This window comes from Rhinopithecus roxellana, chromosome 6 (genome assembly GCF_007565055.1).
Source record: "Rhinopithecus roxellana isolate Shanxi Qingling chromosome 6, ASM756505v1, whole genome shotgun sequence".
NCBI classification, from domain to species: domain Eukaryota; kingdom Metazoa; phylum Chordata; class Mammalia; order Primates; family Cercopithecidae; genus Rhinopithecus; species Rhinopithecus roxellana.
The window spans coordinates 63,483,461-63,508,414 of NC_044554.1; the positions used below are offsets into that span (position 1 = coordinate 63,483,461).

At 40.5% G+C, this 24,954-nt stretch overlaps 1 protein-coding gene and 1 pseudogene across 3 annotated transcripts in view; one reads left to right on the top strand and one right to left on the bottom strand.

Moving 5' to 3' along the window:
• The window catches only part of UBE2H (ubiquitin conjugating enzyme E2 H), a 122,990-nt gene that overhangs the window by 61,627 nt on the left and 36,409 nt on the right, over window positions 1-24,954 (top strand). Inside the window, exons 2-3 of one of the 2 annotated variants that reach the window (XM_010378773.2) lie at window positions 7,938-8,014; window positions 9,247-9,321. In XM_010378773.2, the coding sequence (XP_010377075.1) occupies window positions 7,938-8,014; window positions 9,247-9,321 (152 nt within the window). The remainder of the gene's footprint in view (window positions 1-7,937; window positions 8,015-9,246; window positions 9,322-24,954) is intronic. The other variant, XM_010378776.2, reaches the window with a different exon arrangement.
• Window positions 13,380-13,755, bottom strand: LOC115898137 (annotated as a pseudogene). Its single transcript, XR_004057852.1, has one exon. The product of XR_004057852.1 is annotated as an ATP synthase membrane subunit DAPIT, mitochondrial pseudogene (transcript).

The window sequence follows — 24,954 nt, forward strand, 5'->3', positions numbered from 1 at the left end:
CTCTAAGCTATAGTAGTACTTTATGCAAACTCTTTCTGTACTTGTTAATGAACAGATCTCATGTTCGCTTGCTAGACTTCAAACTTCCGGAAGGCAGTCTCTGTGTAAGAGTAGTTTTTGTGGCTGGGCATGGTGGCTCAAGCCTATAATCCTAGCACTTTGGGAGGCTGACGTGAGCGGATCACTTGAGGGCCAGGCTGGTCTTGAACTCATGTGGTGAAACTCCATCTCTACTAAAAATACAAAAATTAGCCAAGCATGGTGGCACGCTGCTGTAATCCCAGCTACTCGGGAGGCTGAGGCAGGAGAATGGCTTGAACCTGGGAGGCGGAGGTTGCAGTGAGCCAAGATCTGGCCACTGTACTCCAGCCTGGGTGACAGAGCCAGACTCCGTCTTAAAAAAAAAAAAAAAAAAAGACAGGGTCTTGCTATGTTGCCCAGGCTGGTCTCTAACTCCTGGGCTCAAACAATCCTCCCACAAACAATCCCTCCTAAAGTGCGAGGATGGCAGGCGTGATCCATTGCAATGGTCCCTAATTCTTTATACCTATGGAGTTCATCACTGATAGAAGCCACTTCCCATTGTCTTTTCTCTATGCTACTTTTTTTTTTCTCTTTACTTAGCAAACCTTTCCCAAGATGTGTTCATTTTCTGAATAGCTTTTATTTCTGCCATTCAATTTCTCTTTTGAATAAAAGGCTTCCGCCTCTTCATTTGAAGAACATTAAAAACCCTTAAAATTTTTTCAGCTTCTTATTTCAGTCAGGAGCCTTTCTATTGGACATGACCATTTTTCCTTGTAGTTTAAGAGCATATCTTTGGTTAGGATGTTGCCCAGAGGCTGTTTGTCATGGATATACAGACACATGCTTGTCTTTCTTCTATGTGATTGAATTTTTCATAGACATCCTTATGAAGCCACTTGAACTTGTTTCCTTCAGAATGGTTAGCTGTTGATTTACTGTCTTGGCAGAGTATGCTTCTCTTTCAATGTAAAGTCTTTGTTTTTTTGGTTTTTGGTTTTGTTTGTTTTTTGAGATGGAGTTTCACTCTTGTTGCCCAGGCTGGAATGCAATGGCGTGGTCTTGACTCACCATAACCTCTGCCTCCCGAGTAGCTGGGGTTATAGGCATGTGCCACAATGCCTGGCTAATTTTGTAGTTTTAGTAGAGACGAGGTTTCTCCGTGCTAGTCAGGCTGGTCTCAAACTCCCGACCTCAGGTGATCCACCTGCTTCGGCCTCCCAGAGTGCTGGGATTACAGGCGTGAGCCACCATGCCCAGCCAGTCTTTGCTTTCTTAAATACTGGATCACTTGCTATTTTTTGTCTTCTTCAGACTGTTATATTTCAGGAAAACTTAGATTGTTTCATAAATGTTCAAGAGAGGCCGGGCACGGGCCTCATTAATAGTATCACCTTTGGCTGGGCGTGGTGGCTCACGCCTGTAATCCCAACACTTTGGGAGGCCGAGGCGGGTGGATCACGAGGTCAGGAGTTCAAGACCAGCCTGACCAACATGGTGAAACCCTGTCTGTACTAAAAATACAAAAATTAGCCAGGCGTGATGGTGCGCACCTGTAATCCCAGCTACGCGGGAGACTGAAGCAGGAGAATCACTTGAACCTGCGAGGCAGAGATTATGTATGGTGAGCTGAGATCGCGCCACTGCTCTCCAGCCTGGGTGACAGAGCAAGACTCCGTCTCAAAAAAAAAAAGTTCAAGAGAGCTCTAGTAGCTAAATTCTAGTTCTAGTTCTTGTTCTTAGCTCTATAGCTAAGCTTTATGTCTCTACAAAGCTAAACTTTTGATGATAACTATGTTATTAGGTTTTTGAAGAACTTTTACTGTATTATGGAAAACTTAAAAATAGCAAGAACAGTGTAACAGATTACCATGTGCCACTGGGACTCGATCATTAACGTGGGATTCGATCATTAACACTGCCAGCCCACTACTGTTTTTCTATACCTGTCCTACTCACACTAGCAAATCCTAGATACGTTTTTATTAGTAAATATTTCCATTTATGTCTCTAAAAGAGAAGGATTCCTTGTAAACATTTCCCCCAAAGCACTATTTTTGTGATACTTACATATTAATGGATTAACAGACATATCTTTTTTTTACCAAAAAAAAAAAGGAGAAAAAACCAAACCAGGTAGTGAAAGTTGCCAAGTTTCTTCAGCTTTCCTGTGATTCTTCTCCAGGAGAGTGGGAAACAGGTAGGTCTGAACACAGAAATCCACATGGCTTGCTTCTGCCCTCTGCACAGAAGCACGTTCTTTATGCCAGGGCCTCGTTCCCTTCCACACAGCTCAGGGAGGGCACCCTTTTATTTTATGAACACGTTATCAGTAAGTTTAGGTCTCTGAATGGTCCCTGAATCCTTGGTCCTTGACCTGTTATTGTTAATCCTAAGGCCCAGACTTCGCCTTTGGCTTCCTTTGTGGAAAGTTTCAGAACTGTATAAAAATAACTTGTAAAATTCTGATAGACATATTTTGCCAAGAATGTCATTTATCTCTTGTCAGTTTGGCATTTGCCTTTAAATATTAGATTGTGTAATCATAATGGCATTCAGGGAAAATAATGTGAGTGGTGGCACTTCAAAAAGTGAAATGGACTTGGGTTCTTGGGAATGTTAATCATTATTCTACACAAAATTTTGATACACCTTAATAGTTAAATGCTAAGTGGGTATAAAGCAGTATTTGTGAATAAGATCAAAAAAGGTGAGTATAAAATGTGATTTATGGGTTTATTTAATGAGTTTTTACCAGAACAGTGTATGAAGGATATTTTATATTTTTAAACTGTGAAACAGAGAAAGTAATGAGGAATCTTCTTTTTTTTTTTTTTTTTTTTTTTGAGATGGAGTCTCGCTCTGTCGCCCAGGCTGGAGTGCCGTGGCCGGATCTCAGCTCACTGCAAGCTCCGCCTCCCGGGTTCACGCCATTCTCCTGCCTCAGCCTCCCGAGTAGCTGGGACTACAGGCGCGCGCCAGGTCGCCCGGCTAGTTTTTTGTATTTTTAGTAGAGACGGGGTTTCACCATGTTAGCCAGGATGGTCTTGATCTCCTGACCTCGTGATCCGCCCGTCTCGGCCTCCCAAAGTGCTGGGATTACAGGCTTGAGCCACCGCGCCCGGCCTATGAGGAATCTTCTAGTGAGTCCCACCAGTCTCCCAGCCTGACCAGCACGTCCAGAAATAGATCATTATTTTTGTCATTTTAACCTGCCTTCTTACTGCCTTCCTTGCCCTTGACTTTGCAGCAGAGAGGAGAAAGAAACTCGTGGTCTCTCCCATAAATACACGTGGTAACAGCAGAGAAGTAATTATTATATTTTTTGTGGCAAGTCATTCATTCAGTGGTGATGGAATGGCTTATTTTTAATGCAGTGTTTTTCTTTAGACTAAACCTAAATTCTTTTTTCTATCTCATTTAGTGTCTGTACCATTCCAAGGCAGCATAAAGTTAGCATAGCTTCTCATTTTACCAGTTTGGTAAAAGTTTTAAAGATTTAGTTCAGTTTGCTTTTGGGTTTTCATATGAGGTAGACTATGAGAACTCTTTATGATGTGATATATAAAAACAATCCCATTGTATCTGGCATGTGGGCTGTACTGGGGATCATGGGAAAGAGAAGGCTTAGAGAATCTTCTTTATAAAATGGATGTGAGTTTGGACTAAATTCCAAACAAACCACAAAATGGAAGGAACCTCGTTTTATCACATCCAGGTAAAGGATAGAAAAGGTATCTTCAGTTTTCCCAGAAGTGACATCCACGAGGACAATTCGTGATTTTAAATGATTAAAAGTAATTGCTGTAGATCAGTGTCATTCATAGCAAATTAGTTCTTATCAATGGAGAATGCTGCATCTGTGGATTTTTATGTTATAAAATTAGTTTAAGACTTCTTTTGTTAAAGTCGTTTAATCTTCTGCACTACTCCATTCTTTCATTATCCTTGTCAGTTTTAAGGGCTGGAATATCTTTGTACAACTAAATTCAGTTGACTTCTTCTGGATACCCAAGTTGAACAGACACCACATACATTAGTGGAGCTCTGGTTGGAAAGGGCCCTAGTAGACATTACTAGTAGCCTACTGCATATAGTTTGTGTTTTTTGGCTTTTTTTTTTTTTAAGAGAAGTTCTCACTCTGTCTTTCAGGCTGGAGTAGAGTGGTACAATCATAACTTATTGCAGCCTCAAACTCCTAGGCTCAAACAATCCTCCTGCCTTAGGCCTTCCAAAGTGCTGGAATTATAGGTATGAGCCAGTGGAGCCAGCCACCTATTGTGTAAATGGCTTATAAGTCATTTCACCTGGCTAGGCATGGTGGCTCATGCCTATAATCCCAACACTCTGGGAAGCAGAGGTGGGAGGATCACTTGAGCCCAGGAGTTCAAGACCAGCGTGGGCAAAGAGAGAGACCCTGTCTCTACAAAAAACTAAAAAAAATTAGCTTGGTGTGATGGTGCCCGCTGTAGTCCCAGCTAGGGGGAAGTAGAGGTGGGAGGATCACTGGTAGAGACTGCAGTGAGCCATGATCATGCTACTGCACTCCAACTTGAATGACAGAGTGAGACTCTAGCTCAAAAAAAAAAAAAAAAAGTAACAGTAATTCATTGAACCAGTTTCTTATTAATAAATGTTTAGACTGTTTCCATTTTTAAACTTCAAATATTCCAGTAAACATATACACAGATTTATCAGAAACATGTATTTCTGTAAACTTTTTATTAAAGAATAACATATATACAAAAAGTACAGAAATTTTTATTCTTTTTTTTAATTTATTTTTTCAAGACAAAGTCACACACTGTCACCCAGGCTGGACTGCAGTGGTGCAATTTCGGCTCACTGCAACCTCTGCCTCCTGGGTTCAAGCGATTCTCCTGCTTCAGCCTCCCGAGTTGCTGGGATTATAGGTGCACACCACCACACCTGGCTAATTTTTGTAGAGAAATTATTTCTGTAATTCATTGATGAAATCTGTAAAACCCATACATTTATGTGTATCAAATTCATTCTTTTTTCTTTTTTTTTTTTTTTAGTTACATTTTTTTGAGACGGAGTCTCACTCTGTTGCCCAGGCTGGAGTACAGTGGTGGAATCTCAGCTCACTGCAACTTCTGCCTTCCGGATTCAAGTGATTCTCCTGTTTCAGCCTCCTGAATAGCTGGGACTACAGGCACCCGCCACCATGCCCAGCTAATTTTTATATTTTTAGTAAAGACAAGGTTTCACCAATGTTGGCCAGGCTGGTCTCAAATTCCTGATCTCAAGTGATCCGCCTGCCTTGGCCCCGCAAACTGCTGGGAGTGCAGGTGTGAGCCACTGTGCCCAGTCTATTTTTCTTTTTTAATGCTTTGTAATTTTCTTTTGGGTGACATACTACAGCTTATTCTTTTTGCCATTGATGAACATTTGGATTGTCTCCAATTTTTGGATATTACAAATAGTCCTGTGAACATTCTCAAACATGGGTTTCGGTGAATGTAACTATCCATATGTATTGGGCGTATCTCCGGGAGTAGCACTGACAGGCATAGGGTATGCATATGTGCAGGTTTAGTACTGCCAACAGTTTTTCAAAGTGGGTGAAACCATATCACACTCCCACCAGCAGTGTCTGACTGTTTTCAAAAAATAGCTTCATATAAGTGAAATTTGAATAGAAGAGTAAATTCATTTTAAGTTTTGGAATATAGTGCTGGATTTGTCCTCAGAAGTACTAATTCATAGTCCACTGAACACTGGATTTTATTCAGCTCTTCTGTTGTTTTCATTGTTTATAATGAAAAAGTATCTTTTTAAACTTCTTTAATGAGTTGGACGTTTTTATACTTCAGTTTTACCCATTTCAGTTTTCTTGACTTGGCTGTTCTGGCCTTTTCTTTGTTGGGGTATTTGTATTTTTTTCTTATTGCTTTGTAGTAACTTATTTTAAAAATCCACGTTTTTTGTCTTCCTAGTTTGTCCTTTGTCTTTTACAGTATAGAAGTGTTTTCCATGTCTGTTTTCTTTAAGGACTGTATTATTGATATTTAATTTTATTTTAACTGGATTTGCTTTTTTTTTTTAACCTGACACAAGGATGCTTTTTAAAAAAACTTTAAAAATTTTAAACATGTTATACTTTTACTTATTACATTAACTTTAACTTTGGAATATTTTGCAGGATGTCACAGGGTGACTGGTCAGAGTAGGCATGCATGTGTCATTTGACCAAGCAAGAAATAAGCCAATTTTCCTATATGGACAGTATTGAATTCTTTCAGTGTGCATGTTTCAAAGGTAGTTAGTTATCATTTAGAAAAGAATTAGATCAAATTAGCCTAGACTGAACTATCTTATTTACATACCTCTTGTGGATACTATTCAGGGCTCTTGAGCAAGGACTTTACCAGAATTACACCTGGCCTCTTGCGGTCAGTTCTGTGTCCCGTTGGACACAGTCTTGGAGTGCCAAATATTTAATTTCGGATCTTTAAAAATATGAGATTATTAAAACTTTTTAAATGTTTCTATTTTGTGTAACAGTATATAATTTGCACTGCCGATGGAGAAATATGAGACCGGTCTATCATGTTTTCCTTTTTAATGTTACAGTGGGATTTGAGAGCTTCCCAAAGCCTCTGTCACCTAAAATTCCTACTGAGAGAATCATTTTTGGATTTTACCACAAAGCAGATACATAGAACAGATTTTAAACCAGTAGTCCTCTCTTCTAATATGGATTAATTTGGTTTCTAGAATTGAATCTTAGCACCTTAAAGGGGCAAGGATCTCAGGGGTAGGTAAGTTTTAGAGGAAAGGAGTACAGCCATGTTACCCCTCTGTGATTAGAGCCCTGAAGCATACCAAACCTCGAGGCAAGTCTGAAGAAGGTGGAGTTTGGGGGGCGGTGAAAACAAATGCTCTGGATGAGATCTGAAAAAATTTTTTTTTGTTTTGTTGGTCTTTTGCATTTGGCAGTACTGCTTGTGGCAAGGTTGTATCATTAACTGTGTTGATTATTCCATAAGCCAAGGAGACAATTGTAGGACCTCTCTTTAGTAAATCCCTTGTTTTAGGAGCATAGCATTTCCAGTGTAGGGGAATTTGTATTTTGGTGAACATTTGAATTTGACTAAAGGGAATGCAGGGTTTATATGACAGACTCATTAGGGATAGATTGAGGAGGAGAGGGTAGAAAGGGAGAGAAAAGCTAAAATTAAGCACGTATTTTTCTTGTATATTTTTTATTTTATTTTTGAGACTGAGTTTTACCCTATCACCCAGGCTGGAGTGCAGTGGTGCGATCTTGGCTCACTGCAACCTCCGCCTCCCAAGTTCAAGCAGTCCTCCTGCCACAGCTTCCCGAGTAGCTGGGACTGCAGGCATGCACCACCATGCCTGGATAATTTTTGTATTTTTTAGTAGAGATGGGGTTTCGCCATATTGGCCAGGCTCGTCTTGAACTCCTGATCTCAGGTGATCCACCCGCCTCTGCCTCCTAAAGTGTTGGGATTACAGGCAGGAGCTGCTGCGTCTGGCCAGTTTTTTATGTATGTAGGCAAAATGCAGTCTTACACATTTTACATGTTTAACCTGTCTAATCCTCACAGAATCCTATGAAATGCTGTTTTCCCAATTTGCAAAGAGAAAACAAAGACTCAGGAAATAAATTGACATTATTTTGGCTAGGCTCAAAAACTCAGTAAATGGCAGTCCTGGGATTTGAACAGCTGTCTCTGAATCCAAAGCTCATGTGTATTCTTCTCACAAGAGTATATAGCCTCCTAAACTACCAGAATTATTATGTATATTTCATCAATGTCCTGCCAAATTTTGGTAACACTTTAAGTGGCATATCCTGGGAGTGTTATCGGTAATTCTGCCAGGTACTGTAAAGCCTGTGTAATTTCCTTTACCATCCACCTTAGCATTGAGAGTAAACATGAGGTTACGATCCTGGGAGGACTCAATGAATTTGTAGTGAAGTTTTATGGACCACAAGGAAGTAAGTACATGTGTTGGTATGTGTTCTTCTATTACAGTCTTTTACTCTATTTCTTAATAGAATATCAGAGATAGATGGTAGCATGCATAGTTTCTGAAAAGCAAGTTTAGTTGGACTCTGGAACCAGTGAGGAAATATTTCTCTTATCACAATTACTTTATATATAGTCGTCCCTTGATATCTGCAGGGGATTGGTTCCAGGACCACCTCATACCAAAATTCACAGATGCTCAAGTTGCTGTATAAGATGACATAGAATTTGCATGTAACCTACACACATCCTCCCATGTCCTTTAAATTATCTCTAGATTACTTGTAATACCTAACACAATACAAATGTTACGTAAATAGTTGTTATACTATATTTTATTTATTTTTTAAGTGAAGGAGTCGTACTCTGTCACCGAGACTGGAGTGCAGTGGCACGATCGTGGCTCACTGCAACCTCCACTTCCTGGGTTCAAGCAATTCTCCTGCCTCAGCCTCCCAAGTAGCTGGTACTACAGGTGCCCAGCTCATTTTTGTATTTTAGTACAGACAGGGTTTCACCATGTTGGCCAGGCTGGTCTTGAACTCCTAACCTCAGGTGATCCACCCACCTCGGCCTCCCAAGTGCTGGGATTAAGGTGTGAGCCAGCACACTTGGCCTTTTTTGTATTTTTTTGTGTTATTTTTAATTGTATTGTTTTTTATTATTGTTTGGATTTTTCTCTTGAATATTTTTTATCTGTGATCGGTTGAATCCAGGAGTGTGGAACCTGTAGATATAGAGGGCCGACTGTAGTTTTCTCTTTATCTCTATGTGACAGTACTAGACGTGAGTTGTAAATTCTGGGTTTTGTTATGGATGGCCACGTGGATGGTTTCCAGGAAATGTTTTTTGTTTTCTTCTTTTTGTCCTTGGAGGGGGGATGAATATGGGGTTTATTGAGATACGAGGGAAAGTAACATGGCTATTACTTACCAAATAATTGAATAGTGTTTAGTACTTTTGAAGAATCAAGTAAACTGCAGGAGAGAATGAATCTGTTTATTTTTTAACTCTGGATCTTCCCAAGAAAAGTATCTTAATCTGAACATGATGCACCTACTGATTGTAATAGATCCCTGACTCTTGAAGGAATTAATTTGGAAGGTTTTCAGAAGATTAGGGGGTAATGTTTAATTTACACTCAGATTTATTTTCGAATTTGGAGACGCAGTTCTGATGAACATTTTTACTTTTATTTCAGCACCATATGAAGGCGGAGTATGGAAAGTTAGAGTGGACCTACCTGATAAATACCCTTTCAAATCTCCATCTATAGGTATGTGACTACTTGGTTTTTCTCCTTAGAGAGTTTTGAAATCTAAGGGGGAAAAAATCCTGCATTTCAGGGGAGATAATTCCAGAAATGGCTATCTAATTGAATTTTTCCTTTTTTGGCTTTGGTTAATTAATCAGTGACTTCTGGAGGGAACTTCTATAGTGTGTTAGAAGACATTTAAATATACCCTTTGCATAATTATAATGATCATTACTTTAGATTTTTGTCTTTCAATGTCAGATTAAACCAGCTTTCAGGCCCCACTGTCCTTTAAGCTGTTAGCAGGAAAATAATAAACATATCCTAAGTCTAATTTTGAATGCCAGATTGCAAGAATGAATGCTATATAGTATGTGTTTTAATCCTATCATTTTCAGAAATCCTCCCTAGATCCTACTTTGCTTTTTTGTTCAGTCCAACTCTGAGTACCTTACAATTAAATGACCCTTTGTAGTCTTCCCACCTCCAGTCTTTTCAGCCCCCTAAACAGCAGAAGAAAGAATAGAAACCTCAGTGGAGTTGTACAAAAAGGTACTTTCTCCTCACCTTCATCTCCCTTTACCTTAATGGGTGATGTTATTTACCTGTCACCCCCATTGAGGCACTCAGTGACAGATCTATCTGATTGAAGGTTGACACCTTTAAATATTTGGAGACTGTAGAATGGTAGTAATTTAGTTAATTTAAACCAACTTTTCTTTTTTTGCTTTACTTTATACATGTCTTTAAAGTATTATAAAATATTGACCAATTTTAAGTAAGAAAAATAAAATTGTAATATATCGAGCATTCTCTGACAGACTAAGCCTCATGCTCAGAATTGCCAGAGTTCAAACATTTTGCTACTGCTGTAGGCTGTCTTTTTTTTTTTTCTTTTTCTTTTTTTCTTTTTTTTTGAGACAAAGTCTTGCTCTGTCGCCCGGGCTGGAGTGCAGTGGCACGACCTCAGCTCACTGCAAGCTCTGCCTCCCGGGTTCACACCATTCTCCTGCTTCAGCCTCCCGAGTAGCTGGGACTACAGGTACCCCCCCACCACACCCAGCTAATTTTTTGTATTTTTAGTAGAGACGGGGTTTCACCGTGTTAGCCAGCATGGTCTCGATCTCCTGACCTTGTGATCCGCCCACCTCAGCCTCCCAAAGTGCAGGGATTACAGGCGTGAGCCACTGCGCCCAGCTGCTGTGGGCTGTCTTAAGAAGTAATGCCCGATCTTTTGGAGTCTAGACCACCCCCCCACTACACCCCTACTCCTAACCAATTGAATCAGAAATTTATTTCTTGCTACAGGGGCCTCTAAGTTTCAGCATTGTGAATGGTAAAGTGGGACTGGAGCTGTGAGGTTCAACACCCGAGCACATCTGACTTAGCACCTGTATAGGTGTAGAAATGTATACGCCTTTACACCCTCTCCTTTTGAGAGGACTTTTCTGTTGTGTTGGTGGTTCCCTGTCCCCAGTTTATTCATCTTCTAACTTTAGGGTGTTTCTGTCTATTCAGCCATTTAAAACTCTTATGCTGTTTAGTGATATGAATTTAAAGCCTTTATAGAAGTCCAAACCATGCAAGTTCATTCAGATATATTTCATAAATACCTACTTACCTAAAGGCTAAAAACTGGCATGCTAAGTCTGGTTTTGTTAACCGCACATTCCTAGTCAGAAAGGAAACAGTAGAGCTTGTTGAAACTAACAGTGAACTTACAGAAATGCAATTTCATATCCTGTAGAAATGTAGTTATTTCTCAGACCTATCTTAATGTATTTTTCTAGGTAATATGATTATCTCATCATAACTTTCTAGTTAATAATGTCTAAACTTTAGGTGTTGCTTATTTATTAACTAATGACACAGAAAGCCTGCATGCTTTCTTAAATTAATGATGCAATATGAAATTTGGTTTGGACAAATGACTCAGCTAATTTAACTTCTTCATAATTTTTTCTTTTGCCTTTCTGTGTGCTTTCAAGACTTGATAATGCCTACAAATGTGTATCATCTTCTCTTAGGGAAGTAGATTTAGCTGAAATATTTGTACAAGCTGTTCTTGTTTCCTCCAGAGGAAGGTTGCATAAGAGAGTTTCAGTCAGTTGTGAGGGTGACCCATTTTCAGGTCATCAACAATGTAATTACTGTTGAGATGTGCTTTAAGCATTCGGAAAGATTGTGGCTCACTTAGAAAAGGCAAGGATTCCTTTCTGAGTTGCATAGATAGGTGTAAAATTATACAGAAGGGCGAGGAGGTAAGATAAACCCAATCTCAACATTCTTTTTAAATCTTGCACCTGTTGTATCTGGGTAGGTGTACTGTTCTTCCTGAGCCAAATTTTGAACTTTTAAACAATCAACTGTGCAAATTTAGATCAAACATCTTTAATGCTTGGATCTTGGAATTTTGCAGTGTCTGTGTACTTTGTTCTATTTTGTGTGTTTGCGTATGGATGTATATTTTAATTGTATAAATGACCCATATCCATTAGAGTAATGTAAGAAAATCTGTAAGCCAAAGTAAAGAAAAATCAAAATGTCTCATAATCTTATCCCTTAAAGGGTGTCATTATTTACATTCTGGCATATGCTCTTTAAGACATTTCTCTCTGAATATTTAAATATACATTCAGTATAATGTGATATGCTTATCTTTGGGACACTCTCCAAATATAGTTTTAGAAGGCTCTCAGTAGTTCCATGATTGCATGAGATGTCCCTTTAAAACAATTTGCATCTGCAAATGAGTTGGGTATTCTAAATAGTGGCATAGCTACTTTTTGGAAAGAAAAGGGATATAAATAGACACCTTAGGAGGTTATGAACTTACTCTTACAATGCCATTATTGTTTCAAACACTTTGAACTCTTTTTTTGGAATTTTACTTCTGTTTGAATATCATAAATGATGGCAAATATTGATGCTTTGAAGCTGGATATGAATTTTTGAAATGACTAACAGTCATTTAAGCCCAAAGAATAAGGTGCATGGAAAAACGAGTAATATCAATTGGGGTATAAAACTGGCCCTCTAGGCACTTTGAAAGAGTAATTATAAAACTCCTTTAATCAACTATAACATCGCTGAATATTTGCATAGTTTTCCAGAGAGACTGCTTTGAAATGAATCATATTTTAATCTTTTTCTGATTTACTTGAAAATTCAGACTTTTATATTTTTCATTCAGAAGCATTAGTTCTTAGAGTGCTTAGCAATGCTGCTGGGTGTTACTGTATAGGAGTTAGGAGAGTGTGATTGGTCAGTGGACTGACTGGTTATCAGGACAGAAGTTCTGGCCCTGGTTCTCCTTGACCATGAGAGAGATACTCAGCTGAACCATTGTTTTCTCTTCTAGAAAATGAGATACTAGAATTAAATGGATTCTGCATGTTTGATATGACCAGTATATTAAAACTCGGAGTACCTGGCATCCTGCTGGACATGAGGAAGGCTGTAGAAGATCTTTACTGGTTAGGAGAGAAGAGGAACATAAATACAATGCTACGTGTACTTTAATGGCATGGTTCCATTGTTTTTTAGGAGAGGTGTGAGTCAGCACCTCAATTTAGAAGATAGAGTGTAAGGAAGAAATAAATTTCTACAAGAAAGATTGTCTTCACAAAAGCTTCAGAGTTGTTGAGGTGTGCATGAGGACTTTAGAGATACTCATTCAGAACCCCAAGTAATCCCCAGTTCATGAAGATTTTGTTTTATGCAAAGAAGTTGCTGCAGAGACTGCCATAGCTCACATTTCTCCAGGTTCACAGTTTTTAGCCTTTGATACTTGCGCTCAGCTATTAAGTGAAAGCTTTCACTAAACAGACTTGTAGTTACAGTGTGGGTGAAATAAAGATGAATGATCTCATAGAAGAGGGTAATATAGTGTAATTTTTAATAAAATAAGCAGAGGATACAAAATGGTTTTATGTCTAATCCAAAAGAATGCAAATTAAAACGATAGTACAGTATATGATTTGTCAAACTGGCAGATAAAACAGTATTGGCAAAGATATTATGATATAACCAGTCTACCACTATGTATTGCTTGGTAAATATTTTATATCCTTCAAATATTTTTTTTTCCAGGTTCATAATTTATTGTACAAATTGAATTATCACATGATGAGTTGGGATAGCTTCTCCAGGCATGGGAACTTAACAGATGAGGTTAAGAACTGTAGACAGTTTAAAATCCATTTATGTTGCTTTCACAGCTGGAGTTTTTTGGATCTTAACTTGAAATACAAGACAATCAAAGCAATGCTTCCATATGTGGCCAGTACACAATTCCTTCTACCTGTGAGAGTATAAGAGTTGAAATATTTTTTAATACCAGTGAACTGGTATTGCGCATCACTTTCTGGACCTGCCATGATTTCAATCTGCCAAAGCCAAAAATTCCGCAGCTGGTGTCCTTCACCAAACGTAACCCCTTCAAATATTTTTATTTAAAAAATTTAAAATTATCTAAAAAAAATTTAGAAATGTGCACTGTCAAAAGAATACGGGAATTTTAGTATTATAATACCTAAAAGTCAGAAGCAACCTAAATGACCCAGTCTGTGATAAAGTAGCTAAGTGATAGTACATCTTAGTGAATAAAATGTTTTACGGCCATTACTCATGTTTTAACACCCTCTTCAAAGGGATGCACAGGAAAATTTTTTTATATAGTACAACTCTAATATTTTCCCATGCATTTCACATTTGAATGCCAAACTGTTGATGTTATCCATAGCTGTTCAGTTAAAGGAAACTAAAAACATACTATTCTGTAATTTCCAAATAGTCTACAATGTTTGCTTTATTATAAAAGTATTTTTAAACATATTGCAAATGTCTTTTGACTGTCCTGTCTGCATCATTGTCTGAGTCTACACTTTGCTGTCTTTTGCTTTAGAAAGCCATCAGGCTCAGCCAGAATTCCCCCCGGTAGCTTGCTTAGGACCTGCCTGACCCACGTGTTTCCCAGCAGCCTCCCTTCTTTTTTCGTTTAAATTTTAATTATGTGTGTGTGTGTAAGTGCACACACAGTTTTCCTTCCTTTGTTTTCTGCTTAAAGTTTAGAGTTTAGTCCATCTCAGATACTGTCTTTACACACAACTTTCTTCACTTCTTTCTTTCCCCTTTTTCTCTTCTCTTGGGTGGTTACCTCAAGTACTTCTCACCTTTTTCTTTCCTGCCTGACTCTTCCACTTCCCCCTTCCCTCGTTCCATTTATCTCTTCATATAAACCGAAATAGGCCCCTCTTTAGAGCTTATAAATCATAATGGGGATACTTTTGACAAGCCTAAGCGAAGGAGAAAAAATATAAAAGTCTTCTAATAAAAGATACAGGGCCGGGCGTGGTGGCTCACGCCTGTAATCCCAACACTTTGGGAGGCCAAGGCGGGTGGATCATGATGTCAGGAGATTGAGACCATCCTAGCTAACACAGTGAAACCCCGTCTCTACTAAAAATTCAAAAAATTAGCCGGGTGTGGTGGTGGTTTGCCTGTAGTCCCAGCTGCTCAGGAGGCTGAGGCAGGAGAATGGCGTGAACCCGGGAGGCGAAGCCTGCAGTGAACCAAGATCACGCTACTGCACTCCAGCCTGGGCAACAGAGCAAGACTCTGTCTCAAAAAAAAAAAAAAAAAAAAAATGTGTGTGTGTGTGTGTATATATATACATACATATATACACACACACACATATACGTATATGTACACTGTGTATATATATGTGTGTATGTATAAATTGTATGTGTGTGTATATATATATAATTAAATTCAGGGCTTCTAGCTGCTAAACATCTTGCAACATCCAGAAGTTCTCTTCTGGATCTATTATATTCTCCTTCATATCATACCTACTTTACTTAAACACTAGCATTCCAGATAAAATTAAGACGTTGTCATTTTATCTTACATTTAAATGATTATTGGCTACTATTAACAGAATTGTATCCTAATTTCAGCTAGAACTATAGAATATTTTAGAATCCTTTGTAAATAACTTTAAGAGCAGCCTAGGAACCCTGTCATCATTTATACTTCTTAAAAAATAGAAAACTGTGTTATAAGATCCAGGTAACAAGTTTAGAAACCAATTTGTGAAATGCTACCAATCTGTATCTACGTATTTTCAGTGAGGAGGACCCTCTACTAGGAGCAGGCTGTATGCATTGCATCTGGGTTGCAATTTGATGATACCAAGGTTGGGAAGGTAAGAGAAATGAGTTGAGAACAGGATTCTGGAGGAACTGCTGAATGGTTTGCTGAGCGTTGGTAGAATGGTCAGGTACAAAAGTAGCAAGCTCGTGCTGCCATAGAACTTGATGTGAGGCCAGGCACAGTGGTTCATGCTGTAATCCCAGCACTTTGGGGAGGCTGAAGCGGGCACATCACTGGAGCCAAGGGGCTCGAGACCAGCCTGAGCAATATGGAGAAACCCCATCTCTAAAAAAAGATACAAAAATTAGCCGGGCATGGTGGTGTATACCTTTCGTTCCAGCTACTTGGGAGGCTGAGGTGGAAGAATCACTTGAACCCAGGAGGCAGAGGTTGCAGTGAGTTGAGATAGCGTCATTGCACTCCATCCTGGACGACAGTGAAACTGGTCTCAAGAAATAAAAAAAATTAAAAAAAAAAAAAAAAAAAGAGTATTTGATGTCAGTGGCATGAAGCAAGAACTTGCTAAACCCATTTGAGTAAATAAATGGAGACAAAATGAAAAAGTCACGGCAATACAATAGTTAAAATACTCTGAGCTGGCCGGGCGCGGTGGCTCAAGCCTGTAATCCCAGCAGTTTGGGAGGCCGAGGCGGGCGGATCATGAGGGCAGGAGATCAAGACCATCCTGACTAATACGGTGAAACCCCGTCTCTACTAAAAAATACGAAATATTAGTCGGGCGTGGTGGCGGGCGCCTGTAGTCCCAGCTACTCAGGAGGCTGAGGCAGGAGAATGATGTGAACCCGGGAGGCGGAGCTTGCAGTGAGCCAAGATCGCGCCACTGCACTCCAGCCCAGGCAACAGAGCCAGACTGTGTCTCAAAAAAAAAAAAAAAAAAAAAAAAAAAAAAAAAAAATACTCCAAGTTATACTAATGGCCTTTAAAATTGGGTCAAACTATCAGGATGGTTCAGGTTGCCCTGTTCCACTAGACTAGACAGCCTGTCAGAGTTCCTCTTGAATTTCCCAGTCTGCCATAAGTTCTTAGTTGAAAGATACTCTGATAATCAGAGTGCCATAATTTTTTTTTTTTTTTTTTGAGATAGAGTCTTGCTCTGTCACCCAGGCCAGAGTGCAGTGGTACCATTGCAGCTAACTACAACCTCCGCCTCCCGGATTCAAGTAATTCTCCTGCCTCAGCCTCCTGAGTAGGTGGGATTACAGACATGTGCCACCGTGCCCTGCTAATTTTTCTGTTTTTTAGTAGATACGGGGTTTCACCATGTTGGCCAGGCTGGTCTTAAATGCCTGGTCTTAGGTGATCCACCCACCTTGGCCTCCCACAATGCTGAGATTACAAGCGTGAGCCACCGCACCCAGCTGATAATTTTTTTTTTTTTTTAACTCATGCAAGTGATAAAGGGAACTGCGTTAATCTTTTTCATTGTCAGAATAATAGACTGTTCTGGCATTATACATTTTTTATTTCACTCTGGCCAGAAATGACCTCACACTATTTTTGGAGTGGAGGTTTATAATATGGTATGACTAAACTAACTATAGAACTTAGACTACCATTTTATTTTATATCTTCCTAGATGGAATCATTCTATAATTACTCCCTCAAGAACTAGCATGAGTAACTTCACTGAGCAGTATTTAAGCAGGGGTGGGCCAGTATTTGGAGTAGAGAAGAGTGTGTCATTCACAAGAGGTTTCAGGTTAGTCATTTAACAAAGGCCTACTTGTACCACTGTCTTTTTGCAAATAAAATGAATTCTGGGACTGGGCACGGTGACTAACGCCTGTAATACTAGCACATTGGGAGGCCGAGGCAGGAGGATCACTTGAGGCCAGGAGTTCGAGACGAGCCTCACCAACATAGTGAAACCTCGTCTCTGCTAAAAAATACATATATATATATATATAAGTAAGCCGGGCATGGTGGCATGTGCCTGTAACCCCGGCTGCTTGAGAGACTGAGGCAGAAGAATTGCTTGACCCTGGGAGGCAGAGGTTGCAGTGAGCTGAGATGGCGCCACTACACTCCAGCCTGGGTGACAAGAGTGAGACTCCGTCTCAAATAAAATGAATTTTGGGGCTGGGGAGGCAAAATTCCATTAAGATCACCTATGTACTTCTCTAATAACCGTGGTTATGAATTTTGACCTGTCCCAAACAGTTACATAATTGCTACTCTGTAGTGATCTATGTCTTTTTTTTTTTTTTTTTTTTTTCTGATATGGAGTCTTGCTCTGTCGCCCAGGCTGGAGTGCAGTGGCACAATCTCAGTTTACCATAACCTCTGCCCCTGGGTTCAAGTGATTCTCCTGCCTCAGTCTTCCGAGTAGCTGGGATTACAGGCATGCACCACCAAGCCCAGCTAATTTTTGTATTGTAGGAGAGATGGGGTTTTATAGTGTTGCCCAGGCTGATGTGGAACTCCTGACCTCAGGTGATCTGCCCGCTTGCCTTGGCCACCCAAAGTGCTGGGATTATAGGCGTGAGCCAGTGTACCCAGCCAATGATAAGTATCTTTTGAATTCCAGTAGAGAGAAACAAGTTTCTAGTAAGGAAGGTTTTTTAAAAAAATAAATAGAGAGAATGCTATGAGAATATAAGCCACTGTTAAAAGTTCTTTTACTGGTGTTCTGAAAATGACATTTTTCAGGACACATTTTTAAAAAAATTATGTCTGTCAGCTGAGGCTTTGCCTATGGCCTACATCATTTCTTCTAATCAGTTTCACAAATTTAGTGGATACCTACTGTGAGCTGGGTGTTATTCTGGGTGCTGTGGATGCAGAAGTGAACAAATTGCTCTCTTAATACTCTATGTTCTTTTGGAGTGAGAAGATAAAGCAAAATTTAAAACTTCTTTTTTTTTTTTTTTTTTTTTTTTTTTTTTTTGAGACGGAGTCTTGCTCTGCCACCCAGGCTGGAGTGCAGTGGCCGGATCTCAGCTCACTGCAAGCTCCGCCTCCCGGGTTTACGCCATTCTCCTGCCTCAGCCTCCCGAGTAGCTGGGACTACAGGCGCCCGCCTCGTCGCCCGGCTAGTTTTTTGTATTTTTAAGTAGAGACAGGGTTTCACCGTATTAGCCAGGATGGTCTCGATCTCCTGACCTCGTGATCCGCCCGTCTCGGCCTCCCAAAGTGCTGGGATTACAGGCTTGAGCCACCGCGCCGGCCAAAATTTAAAACTTCTGATAGCAAACGGGCGTGGTGGCTCACGCCTGTAATCTCAGCACTTTGGGATGCTGAGGCGGGCGGATCACGAGGTCAGGAGATCGAGACCATCCTGGCTAACACGGTGAAACCCCGTCTCTCCTAAAAATACAAAAAATTAGCCGGGCATGGTGGTGGGCGCCTGTAGTCCCAGCTTCTCAGGAGGCTGAGGCAGGAGAATGGCGTGAACCTGGGAGGCGGAGCTTGCAGTGAGCTGAGATCGTGCCACTGCACTCCAGCCTGGGTGACAGAGCAAGACTCTGTCTCAAAACAAAAAAAAAAAACAAAACAAAACTTTTGATAGCTTTATGCAGATAATTAATGGATAGAATAGGTACCTTGGATCAGATATTCAGGAAGGGTCTGACAAAGTAAATTTAAGCTGAGACTTAAAAAGATTAAAAAAAAAAAAAAATTAAGCCAGCCGTGATCCTCCAAAATCAGGGGTAAGAGCTTTCCAGGCAGAAGAAATTTTGACTACAAAGGCCCCAGCGTGGAAAACTGTGTAAAATGTGAGGTGTGTGACATGGGCCAAGCGCAGGCAGGGTCGAATTCACAGACCGCTTTGTAGGCCAGGTTAAAGGCTCAACTTTCATTTTAAATGTAATAGAAAGATTACATAGTCTTCAGCAGGGGAGGGAAAGGTCTGATTTTGTGTTTTAATGATCATTCTACTGCTGTGGGGCAAGAAACAGTGACAGGATAGAAGCACAGTTATAAAAGCTTTTGTAGCCAGAGATGCTGGTGGCTTGGACAAGGCTGCCAAGGTCAAGAAACTTTGTTCTAGACATACACTGCTCTGAAGAAATGTGGCTCTATTAAGGAAATCATCCAAATGGGAGTGGAAGATAAAGGGATGGTCTGTTTTTTTTTTTTTTTTTTTTTTGAGACGGAGTCTCGCTCTGTCCCCCGGGCTGGAGTGCAGTGGCCGGATCTCAGCTCACTGCAAGCTCTGCCTCCCGGGTTTACCGCCATTCTCCTGCCTCAGCCTCCGAGTAGCTGGGACTACAGGCGCCCGCCACCTCGCCCAGCTAGTTTTTTGTATTTTTTGGTAGAGACGGGGTTTCACAGTGTTAGCCAGGATGGTCTCTATCTCCTGACCTTGTGATCCGCCCGCCTCAGCCTCCCAAAGTGCTGGGATTACAGGCTTGAGTCACCGCGCCCGGCCTGTTGTTTGTTTTTTAAGACAGGGTCTCATTCTGTTGTCCAGGCTGACCTGCAGTGGCGTAATCTGGGGTCACTGCAGCCTGGACCTCTGGACTCCAGGCATAGGCCACCACGCCTGGCTAATTTTTTTGCATTTTTTGTAGACATGGGTTTCACCATGTTGCTCAGCCTGGTCTTGAACTGCTGGACTCAAGCGATTTGCCCGCCTTGGCCTCCCAATGTGCTGGGACAGCAGGTGTGAGCCACCGTGCCTGGCCTGTTTTTAATTTTTAAATGGAAGATTCTGAAGGATTTTTAAGTCCTTATTGTAGAGAGATGTTAGAAAAGGGAGAGCTTGGTAATGCTGGAGTTGGGAAGAGAATTGCAGGAGCACCACCATTGAGAAGGAAGGAGAGAGCAGGATGGGAACTCAGAGGCCTGGTGTTTCAGAGGAGGGGAACATTTGTGCAAGCTGTTGAGGTAGGGAGAAAGACTGTGTGTGCAGGGAGGAGTTCAGAAATTTTTATGGAAAATGAGGGATCCTGCCAACTGACTTTGATCTTCTCAAAGAAAAGGGACGTGGCTATTTAGTGAAAGAACTGGTGGAGAGGGTTGGGGAACAAAGGGAGAGAAAGAAAGTAGATTTGCAGGGTCGTGGTAAAATGTAACAGTCATGGGAGACTGGGGGAGCAAGCCACTAGAGAAAGGAGAAGGGAAGATTGTAGGTGATTTTGATTCCATGAAAGGCTGTTGAGCATGTTTAGATAAATTAGTATATATTTGTTTACGTATGTCTCTTCTCCCTGCCAGCTCAGTAGATGTGAACTCCATGAAGACAGTCCCTGGGTCTGTTTTACTACCACCACCTCTGTCCTCCCAAATACTCACTACTCAGGGCCTGATACATTGCCCGTTCTGCAGAAGAATATTTGTGTGAGTGAATGAATGCCTACCTAGTGGTACCCTCAAGTCCAAGTTGAACAAATGTGAATGATGCTTCCGGTGGTAGATTTGCATTTTGGCATTTTGGAGGTGAGAGGACAGGAGATTTGCAGAGGATTGCTTGAGAGTGAGGATGGTGATGGCTCTTAAATCTTAAGCTGAGTAAGAAGCCAGTGAAGATAAGAGGGCTGGTAGGTGGGAAGAAAATGGGAAGATCTGTGGATTACATTTAACAGATGAAAAGAATTAGTGATTCCTGGGGTGGGAAGCTTTTGGCAAGGATAGGAGATTGATTGGTAGGATAGGAGATGTCTGAATTTGTGATTGGGAATGTTTTGTAGCCAGAGATGCTGGCTACAGAATAACAAAGGTCAAGGTATGTCCTTGGGAGCATGAAGTGGAATGGAATAGAAGAAAGGTCATTGAGAAGCTTAAGAAACAGGTCAGGCACAGTGGCTCACGTCTGTAATCCCGGCACTTTGGGAGGCCGAGGCAGACAGGATCACCTGAGGTTGGGAGTTCAAGACCAGCCTGACCAACATGGAGAAACCCCGTCTGTACTAAAAATACAAAATTAGCTGGGCATGGTGGCACATGCCTGTAATCCCAGCTACTCGGGAGACTGAGGCAGGAGAATCGCTTGAACCCGGGAGGCAGAGGTTGCAGTGAGCCGAGATCACGCCATTGCACTCCAGCCTGGGCAACAAGAGCAAAACTCTGTCTCCCCCCACCCCCCCAAAAAAAGAGAGATCCAGGTGTCAGGAGTATGGTCTGTATTGTCACCAAAAATGACAGGAGTTGGGGCAGAGAGCAACTTGGGGGCCAAGCCAGGTGCTGAAGTTCTCAGTGAGAGAAGCCAGTGGTCAAATGGGCCCTTTTAATGTGAAACCTGCTGTGAGCAGGCTGTAATGTCTAAATTCATTTACCTGCATCTTGCTATTAGCCAGAGTAAAAATAGTACAGTAGCTTTCCCACTCCCTTCCCCAGGCTGCCGCCTCTAAGGATAACCCTGCTTTTGCATGTGCTTGTTACTATCAGAGGACTTGTCCATTTCTTTCTTGAAGTTGACTTATACCGGTTTTAATTCTGCCTTTGATGGCTCATTATTATGTAATCTTTTCATTTGCTATTTAAAACTTCCGTCAAACTTGCTGCCTAGGTTAGTTCCTACTCTGTATTGGATGACCTCTAGCTTTTGAGCTGGTTATTCCTGCCATCTTTTTGGCATTAAATCTATTTCTTTCCCTTTAGGATTTGGTGTCGTAATGAAAACAGTATTTTTGGCTTCCTTTTTCTTTAAACTGAAATTCTTTTGGAAACAACAAAAGCAATGTCTTAGTTCTTTCTAAAAACCTGTTCACAGTTTGAGATTTGCTTATATTCCTGGTGTTGGTGAAAACTGTGTTGTTAAGTGGAAGTTTAGAGATTATGACATCCAATTTGCCTGATTTTAAGGATGGAAAAGAATGAGGCTGAGATGTGTGACTACTAACTAGTTGCAGAGTCCGTCTTCTGGCTTCCAGGTTAGTGTGTGTGTGTGCTCGTTTTTTAACTATACCAAATGCAGTCAGGATTTTTTTTTTTTTTAATCTAATTTTTGCTTGCACATCAAGAAAGGATGGTCTTTTTAATAATAAATATGGGGCACATGTTCTCAGGACCTCCTGGGGCTGTGTCATAGAAATAGTAAATATTAAAAATAAAAATTATAATTGTATTTTCCATTTCCAGGGTGACAGAGTTACGGGAAACATATCTCTAAATCATAATATCCTCTCATGTTCTTGACACTTGTAAGAGCATTAAGAGATGGACACATAGGGTAAATATTAATCAGTTTTAGGATGAGGACAGCAAGATGAAATTACTTGTTCATTAAACTTATTAAGCTAATTCTAACATTACTGCATGGTTACTGTATGCCAGTTACTGTTCAGATGCTTTACATATATTAAGTCATTTAATCTTCACAATTAATGATGTGTGGATGCCATTATTTAACCTAGTTTTAGGAATAAGGGAACAGAAAGGCAAAGAGATGAAGTAGATTGCTCCAGAGGCTCACACAGTGGCATTTAGGCATTCTGACTGGAGCCTGGTCCTTTTAAAAAATGTATTGTTACATCAGTTACACACATTTTTGGGGTACATGTGCTATCTTGGAACATGTATGCAATACATAATGATCAAATCAGGGTAATTGGGATATCTGTCACCTCAAACATTTATCTTCAGCTCTAAAAGAGTGGTAGAGAATTGTAGTTGCGTCTTGTGAGTTCAAGTCCAATGTGTTCTGTACTGTATTGTCTCTGACCATGAAAATAAATACTGCCTGATCCCAACAGTGTGGTTATATGAACGACCAAGTGATCGAAAGATAAACTATGGAAACAAGGCAGAAGTTAGTCTCCCAAAAATGAAACCACAGGAAAATAGGCCAAAGGTTTTTGTAATCCACTAGGTTGGTAGAAGGGTTATGCTATTGAAGGATAATAACACTGTACGTTTTCTTAGCTATAAATGAACTTTTCTTATCCATCTAGCCCATTCCTCAGACTCCATATTATCAGAGAGAAAGGAAGAAACAGAAAAGTGGACCCCTTTTTGAGTTTAGATCTCTTGAACACACACAGGATGAGTTCAGAAGTTCCCATGACACAGGGCATTGAGAGTGAGCTCTTTGCCTGGTTCCTCACCCGAGAAGAGACCGGCTCAGGTCCATCTCTCCTGAGTAGGAAAGGCTCAGCTTTCTGAAGAGATTTCTACCTGGGCACAGGCTGCCTTGGGCAGGGCCTGGCTGTCTGAGGTAAGATGAAAATCTATCAGATTGTGCAGTCTTGCACACAGCTGACCAATGGCTGTCACTAGGGGAGCTGGCAGCACCCCCCCCCCCCACTTACTCAATTGGAACACCCCAACTCTGGTCATCCTGTGTGCTAGGAACAGAGATCCAAGTATTACCCTTAAATAATTTGTAGTCTGAGATATTGCAAGGGAAGATGAGATTCAATCTTTAATAATAATATTTTAAACAATTATACTTACTCAAAAAATAGAATCAGTTTGGTTGTGAATATTCTACTTTATGTGGGCAGTTGTTGTGAAGATAGACAATCAGAATAACTTAATGTATTCACTTAACTGTTTTCTCGCAGGAATTCATAAACTTATAATTAAATTGCATCAGCCACAGCTGTCTGAGCCACCTTAGTCTAGGCTCATTTTATCCCTGGGATGTAGCTGCTGTTTTGGCCTTTGGTGCTCTTCACCTGTTTATCATAGGGTGGATTTACCTTGATTCACAAGTCATTTGTCTAACCTCTCATTTTGTCAAGATAATTCCAGGTGAAATTTCTGGTGATTGGCCCAAAGTATTTCATCTACCCACAAATTTGATCATTATCCTCTCAAATAAAGGGAACAAAGATGGAAAATAGGTGAAGCTTAGCCTCATTTATTTACATATTGACCCCAATGTCAGAAGTTACTCAGAAGTGTGTATAACTCTGTATAGACCCCTTCCTGGAACTGGACACAGAGGCTGAAATAAAAACCAGTTTTCAGCATGACTTAGCACAATGTTATTTATGTTCGCTGCCTTTTAGCCTATGGGTCATGAGATTTGTTATTCTAGAGCAGTTGAGTATTGGAGTGGAACAAGCAAAAGCAAAGCATGTTTTTCTGTTGTAATCTGTGCTTTTTATTTTTTAAGGTATATGATAATAGTTTTACATCAACTAAGTGTGATCTGGATTCCTTCTCCAGAATTATAAATTACCTAATTCCCTTCTGCTAAAAGATGCAGGACAGAGAGGGTAATCTTTTTAGCTGGACATTTATTCCTGTTGTACAATCCTCCTCACCCCCTTTAACGAGTGCTAGAACTACGCCAGAGAATAACTGTCCAAAAAACTTAAAGGAGTTCTGATTTTTATCTGGTCAAATCACTGAAATATGTCATTAGAAAAGGTCTGGTAGTGGCCGGGCACAGTGGCTCACGCTTGTAATCCCAGCACTTTGGGAGGCTGAGGTGGGTGGATCACGAGGTCAGGAGATCGAGACAATCCTGGCTAACATGGTGAAACTCCATCTCTACTAAAAATACAAAAAAATTAGCTGGGTGTGGTGGCGGGCGCCTATAGTCCCAGCTACTTGGGAGGCTGAGGCAGGAGAATCGCTTGA